This window comes from Caenorhabditis briggsae, assembly GCF_000004555.2.
Source record: "Caenorhabditis briggsae AF16 supercontig from assembly CB4, cb25.NA_037, whole genome shotgun sequence".
Classification (NCBI taxonomy): Eukaryota; Metazoa; Nematoda; class Chromadorea; order Rhabditida; family Rhabditidae; genus Caenorhabditis; species Caenorhabditis briggsae.
In genome coordinates this window covers 54,216-61,558 of record NW_025543433.1, presented here as the reverse complement: position 1 = coordinate 61,558, position 7,343 = coordinate 54,216, and the positions used below count along the sequence as shown (strand labels likewise).

Below are 7,343 nucleotides of genomic sequence, written 5' to 3'. Positions count from 1 at the left end.
GTAGTAAGCACAGTAGGCAGTGTAAGCACTGTAAGCACTGTAAGCACTGTAAGCACAAAATAAAAAATACTCCCGGAAAAAACATAGGAAGCATAAGCACTGTAAGCACTGTAAGCACTGTAAGCACTGTAAGCACAAAATAAAAAATACTCCCCAGAAAAAACATAGGAAGCATAAGCACTGTAAGCACTGTAAGCACTGTAAGCACTGTAAGCACTGTAAGCACTGTAAGCACTGTAAGCACTGTAGGCAAAAAATAAAATCCTCAAAAAGCAAAAAGCTAAAAAATTAACGATTAAATGAAGCGTAACTTTAAAAGAATCATGTATCACTTTGAAAATGATTTAATAATATCTTCTTTTGAACATCTTAATTTAGAAAAGCCAATCATAGACAATCTCTATAAAGATAAAGTAATTATAGATGCAGTTTGGTTAAAGGTTGAAGGAACATCTAGGTTAGATAAAATAATAAAATACTCCGAAAAATTTATGGATCTAGACGATGAGGATACTGAGACTAAAAAAGTTTTTGTATTAAAGAATGATAATTTTATTATCAAAAAATATAAAGTTCCCGAGGATAGAATTGTATCCCTCAAAGTTAAAAATAAGCCATTGCCCAAAAGAATGGAACAATCAAAATTTGAGACGTTGAAGAAACCCCACACAAATGGAAACAACATCAAGAAAGGTGTAAGTGAATTGACTATAGAAGAGAAAACAACCCAAAATAATGATGAAACAAAATTAGATGATACATGGAACCCTATTACTCAAGAGCAATTTTTAAGTATGTGGGACCCTTAAACATTTTTTTCTTTAATAAATGAGCACAACGACAACGACTACTAAAATAAATACGCTGAACACAATTAAAAAGGAACAACCTATAACATTAAATGATTTGAGAAACACAGTTTTAAGAGAGGCTATTAATAGGGTTGGAGGAGAGGATTCAATCATTTCGTTTTTAAATATGATTTCCTGTTTTACAAAAGAAGATCTAAAAATTTTTGGAGAAGACTCGCAAGAAGTTATTATCCTCATCAGACAAAAAATGCAACAAATATTAAAAGCCGTAGGAGTAGACAGATCAACCATTCTATTAGACATCATTGGTTTATCACATCAGTTTCTTATATTTGAACATAGTGTGTTGAAGGATAAATATGACATCGTAACCAATGAGAATGAGGAATTGAAGAAAATTGTAGTATCATATGAACAGAAGGAAGATAGAGAAGAAGATATGAGAATACTGGAAGCAAAGACCGAAGAAGCAAAAAAGCAGGTACTAGCATTGAAAAGAGGAAATATAACCTACGCCGATTTATTTAAAAAAAAGATTTAAAAGGTGTGGATTGCGCGAAAGAATTATTTACGGTCCATGATGTTCAGAGACAAATCTATCTAAAACTAGTAGATTTAATTGATAATAACAAAAAAGAAGCCTTCTTTTGTATCACTACTCCTAATAAAGAAACGTTTTTACAATACAATCCTAATTCTATTCATAAATTAAGGGAGGAACACAAATTAATATTAGAACAGTTAAAGCCATTGAGGTATTTAGGGATACGTTGCTAGAAAGGTTTACAAATGAAAAAATTGATACATATTTGAATAAGCATTTTCCAACAAGTAATAAGAAAGCGCTAGAAAAATTGATGATTAAAAAAGTGAATGATTATTATCTTCCAAAAATGAAATTTTGGTAAATTATTAGCTAAATCTTTCTAGGAGAAAGAAGATTTATTTTATTAGATTGAGGTTCATAATCTGAAGTTTTCTTTTCTATTACTGTTTCAGATTCATCTCTTGTTTTTGATTTACCTTTTGTCTTCATAACAACATATTTACTGATATCCATCTCTTTTGCTAATTCTCTTAAACCATCATATAACGTTTGAGTTGAAAAGTTGTGTTGTTTTACCCAGTTTCTTTTATCAATTCTAAGAGGGGTTTTGTCTTGATCGCTGATGTACATTCTAGCTAGTGTAATTTTTTGTGACATTTAACTAGAGAAAAAATAGGCTATTGTAAGAGATTGTAAGAGTTTGTAAGAATGTATAGAGTGTATAACAAGACCTAATGATTACATACCAATATTCAAGTAAATAACCCCTAAGTCTTTCTTCTTGATTACTTTCTGTTTGACTAGTTCATCTAACATTGCATGAATTTTATTATACTCGTCTTTGTTACCAGCCTGATATGAACCAATAGATAGTCTTAATGAGTCAATTAGAGAGTTGGTATTTGATGGTATGAAAGAAATAGAACTTCCTGATGTTGAAGATGTTCCAGCTGGTAGTTGGGGTCTTAGCAACAAAATATTTAGACTTTATGAATTTCCATTTATCGCTAGAATCTGAATTGTATCTTTTAGATTCTTTATCAAAACCTTGGTACAGAGCATCGGAGCATAATAATATTTTTTGGTAATTTGAAGAATCTTCAGTTGTAATCTTTTTTATGTCAGGAGACTTTTTGAGTAGTAACTCCATCAACCCTTCAGTTGCTGTGTATTCTTCATTATTAACTTTGATAATATTCTGATCGAATGTAATGTCTTTGTTACCAATAGTATATTTCTTTTCTGCTTTGTTGAACTTGATTGAGTATCCAGCATTACTTCTATCTGAATTATCTTGAAGATATCCAACAATTAGATTACTTACAACTTGAGGTGAAGAAGAACTAGGTAGAGAGGGAGGTAGGATTACTGAGGGTTGCTTAATAAGACTTTTACGATTTGTCTTTGGTGTTGGTGTAGTTGCAGGGGCTATTGAAAGTTGAGAAGGGGATTTAAAGTTGTTTAGAGTTTCTACTATTTTATTCTTTTCATCAATTATTTCTTCTTGTAGTTTTTTGTTGGATTCTAAAATAGGTTTAAATACTTCAATTCTATAATCTTCTACATGTTCTAAATCTGATCGCTCTTGTAAATTCTTGATTTTATGCTCTTTCCGATTTTTCAAAAAGTTGTTTACTATTTCATTACGTCGTTTTGGGTCATTTATCTCAACTACAGAATGCATTTATTACAGGAAATATCATCGATTTTAGGTTGATTTATTCTATATTTCTGAAAATTTATTATAGGTTTTAAGTGATACTTTTCTTACTCTATAAATGGAACTAGTTGATTACGAAAAATTGGGTAGGGATCAACTACGAAAACTTGTAAGAAACAGAACTGGAATGAGCGATGTTGATGTTAGAAAGAAGGGCGTGTCTGAAATGCGTAAAATACTTGAGAACTATGATAAAGATGAAGCTAACAAGCAATCTAGATACCAAATGAGGAATCTATTTCCTTTCGATAAAACTGTTTTTAGTGATTACAAAGAAGTTGGTGATACATTGAGAGATACTTTTCACAGTGGAAATTCTAAAACATTAGAATCATTTTTAAATAAGAAAGAGTCTGATATTTTGAAAGATGTTTTTGAAAATAGTGTGAAAATATATGTATCCTTAGAATGTGAAATGATACAAGAGGGTACAGAAAATAAGGCTATAGTCCATCTAAATACCGCTAACGAAATAGTGAATCCGGTGGATGATAGAAAAGTCTTTTATGAAAAATTAAAATTAGATTTAGTAAATAGATTAGAACATTTTCAAGGTAAAGGTTCTGGTTTTAGATTGAATAGAATTATTGGCTTGAGAATGTCTCAAACTAAGATTAAGCCATTATCAGGATCTAAATATATTGAATTACCAGATTGGATAAAAAATAAAAAAGCAGTAGTCAATGTCCAAAACAAAGATGATAAATGTTTTATGTGGTGTATTCTAGCACACTTGTTTCCAGTTGAAAAGGATGCTCAAAGAGTAAACAAATATAAAGATCATGCTTCTAAGATTAACTTTGATGGATTTGAATTTCCTTTCCAAGTTAAAGATGTAGATAAGTTTGAGAAGAGAAACAATTTAGCTGTTAATATTCTAACCCATAACGTTGAAGATCGTGGAAAAAGAATAGAGTCATATAAAGTATCTAAAAACATTAAAGTAGATTTAAATAGAGTGGTAAATCTTTTGCTAGTAACTGATAACTCTGGAGAAGGACATTACTGTTTGATCAAAAAAATAGATCGATTAATGAATACGCAGAATAGCAGAAGTAACAAATTTTGCATCAGATGTCATAATAACTTTTACAGTGAAGAAAAATATGAAAACCATTTGAATGACTGTATGAGTAATGCTCCACTCCAAATGATTAAATCCCCTAAAGACTATATTAAATTTGAAGGAGTTCAGAAAACTCAAAAACATAGATATGTCTGCTATGCCGACTTTGAATCTGTTATCTATAAAATTAATAGTGTTAGTAACTCTCCTCAAAAGTCATGGAGTGAGAACGTCGGTAAACATAAGGCCTCTGCTTTCTGTGTAATTGTTGTTGATTCTTTCACTCAGAGCATTTACGAAATGAAGAGCTATGTTGGATATGATGCTATTTTAAAATTCAATGAGTATATCTTAGATGTATGTACAAGACTATTGGAAAAAGGTGATGAGAAAATGAAAGAATTAACTGAAGAAGAGTTAGAATGTTATAATAACTGTAATTCATGTCCTCAGTGTGAGAATGTGTTTGATAGGGATAAAGTTAGAGATCATGATCATTGGACTGGATTATACAGAGGACCTCTATGTAATGCATGTAACTTATTGAAACGTAGAAATAATTTTATACCAGTATTTTTCCATAATCTTAAAGGCTATGACTCACATCATATAATCAGTGATGAGGAATCAAGTATGTTGTGGAAGGAAAGAGGAGTAGAAATTAAAAGCATTTCAGCTAACATAGAAAAGTTTATTAGTTTTAGTTATATATACAAGAATCATAAACAATGTGAAATAAGATTTTTAGATAGTTTTGGTTTTATGCCTTCCAGCCTAGATTATCTCAGCAATAACCTACAAGATGATGAATGTGTGATTACTAAAAAGTATTATAATGATGAGAATACTTTTAGTCTATTAAGACGCAAAGGTGTGTATCCATATGATTTTATGGATTCCTTCAAAAAGTATTCTAACGAAGAACTTCCTCCAATTGAAAACTTCTACAATGCTCTATCTGGTGAAAATATTAGTGAAGAGAGTTATAAATATGCTCAGAAAGTATGGAAGGAAACAAATTGTAAAACTTTAGAAGACTACACAAGAATTTATATGATTAATGATGTGTTACTATTAGCTGATGTTTTTGAAACTTTCAGAAATGTGTCTCTCAAAGAATATAAGTTAGATCCATGTTGGTACTATACATCTCCCGGATTAGCTTGGGATGCCATGTTATTCAAAACTGGAGTTAAGCTACAGACAATCAAGGATGTTGAAATGTATAATTTTATTGAAAAAGGTATTCGAGGAGGTATGTGTAATACCATGCTAAGATATTCGAAAGCTAATAACAAGTACATGTCTAATTATAATCCCGAAGAGGAATCAAAATACTTATTATATCTAGATGCAAATAACTTATATGGATGGGCAATGAGTCAGAAATTACCATATGATGAATTCGAATTCGTTGAAGACTTTACCTTAGAAATGATAGATGATCTTGTTTCAAAAGAAAAAGGTTGCATACTAGAAGTAGATTTAGATTATCCAGAAGAATTACATGATAAACATAATGATTTACCTTTCTGTCCAGAGAATAAACGAGTTGGATCTACCAATAAACTAATAAATGATTTTAGTCCAAAGAGAAATTATGTAATACATTTCAAAATGCTTCAGCAAGTTTTAGATCATGGATTAATTTTGAAGAAAATTCATAGAGTTATTACTTTTAAAGAAAGCAATTGGTTATCTTCTTACATAGAACTAAATACTAATTTAAGAACACATGCAAAGAATGATTTTGAGAAAGACTTTTTCAAACTAATGAACAATTCTGTCTTTGGTAAAACTATGGAGAACGTTAGAAATAGAGTGGATGTCAAAGTGGTGTCAAATATGGATAAAGTTATGAAACTAGCTGCTAGCAATAATTTTAAACGAGACATATTATAAATGAGAATATGATTTTAGTAGAGATGACTCAGAAGAATATTAAATTAGATAAGCCAATTTATGTGGGGATGTCTATTTTAGATTTGAGCAAGTATCTAATGTATGAGTTCCACTATGATGTTATGCTTCTTCAGTATACTTCAAATTTGAGACTGTGCTATCAAGATACTGATTCTTATATTTATGAAATTAAAACAGACGATGTCTATGAAGATATGTTAGCTATGAAAGAGCACTTTGATTTTTCGGATTACCCGAAAGACAATAGGCTGCACAGTGTTGAAAACAAGAAAGTAATTGGTAAATTCAAAGATGAGTTGAATGGTAAGATAATGACTGAGATTGTAGCCTTTAGACCAAAACAATATGCTTTTAAAACTGATGAGGGAATGGAGTCTAAAAAAAATAAAGGTGTGAAGAAATCTGTTGTCAAAAAGGAAATGACTTTTAATGACTATAAGAACTGCTTATTAAATCATACTATTGAAAGGAGACAACAAATGTTATTTAATTCGAGTAAGCATCAAATTCATACTGTAAAACAAAATAAAGTTGCACTGAATAATGTGATCGGTAAAGACAAAGAATCTAAAAGATATGCAGTTGATAATATAGACACTCTAGCTTTTGAACATTACAGAATTCCTAAATCAAAGTAAGTATAGCATTTTTATAATCATGTTTTTCTAATAATTTTAGTAGGAGTAAGCAGTAGTAACCACAGTGATGGGTATGAAATTTTTGTATTTGAAAAGTGGAAAACTTTATTTCATTTTGCTTATTCTGTTTTAAGTACTGAATAATTTCTTTGGGAGGATTCAAACCAAACGAATCAAAATAATATAAACCATCTTTATCTTTTTTATAACAAACCCAATGAGTGCCTTTGTTGTTTGCAATATCAAGATTCACTATGCCTACTTCCACTTCTTCCGGTTTCTCGGGAAGAGTGTCTCTCATAAACACCCCTCTAAAGTTTTTGATTTGTAAATCCTTAGATAATTGCAATAAATCCACATTTGTTAATGGTTTCAAATCATTGTTCAACATTTAATAAAACGTAATAATGGTAAAGAATTGATAAGACAACACTCGCTTGCTATTTTCGCTTGCTATTTTTGCCGTTTCTTCATGGTGAATTTTTTTTTTTTCATTTTCGATGCGAAATTTTTTCGTTCGGTCGACGGAGTTTTTCTTGCATATTTTCTCCTTCATTAAGTCTTCCTCTAACTTCGTCATATCTTTTTAAATCTTGATCTTTTTTGCTGAGTGGGGGTCGAACTTTCTACCATTCAA

General features: G+C 30.4%; 3 protein-coding genes across 3 annotated transcripts in view; 2 read left to right on the top strand and 1 right to left on the bottom strand.

Moving 5' to 3' along the window:
- Positions 1-1,353, top strand: part of CBG23764 — a gene marked incomplete at both ends in the record, with an annotated part of 2,352 nt that extends 999 nt beyond the window's left edge. Inside the window, 2 exons of the mRNA XM_002647852.1 lie at positions 379-796; positions 912-1,353. Of these exons, the coding sequence (XP_002647898.1) occupies positions 379-796; positions 912-1,353 (860 nt within the window). The remainder of the gene's footprint in view (positions 1-378; positions 797-911) is intronic.
- Positions 1,354-1,728: 375 nt separating this feature from the next.
- On the bottom strand, positions 1,729-3,043 carry CBG23763 (the record flags this gene model as incomplete). The annotated part of the gene is made up of 3 exons (XM_002647851.1): positions 1,729-1,994; positions 2,106-2,309; positions 2,407-3,043. The coding sequence occupies 3 exons, from the start codon at positions 3,041-3,043 to the stop codon at positions 1,729-1,731; spliced, it is 1,107 nt and encodes a 368-aa protein (XP_002647897.1).
- A 94-nt stretch (positions 3,044-3,137) lies between these two features.
- CBG23762 lies at positions 3,138-6,706 on the top strand (the record flags this gene model as incomplete). The annotated part of the gene is made up of 2 exons (XM_045241050.1): positions 3,138-6,011; positions 6,053-6,706. 2 exons carry the CDS (start codon positions 3,138-3,140, stop codon positions 6,704-6,706), a joined length of 3,528 nt encoding a protein of 1,175 aa, XP_045091156.1.
- Positions 6,707-7,343: the final 637 nt, after the last annotated feature.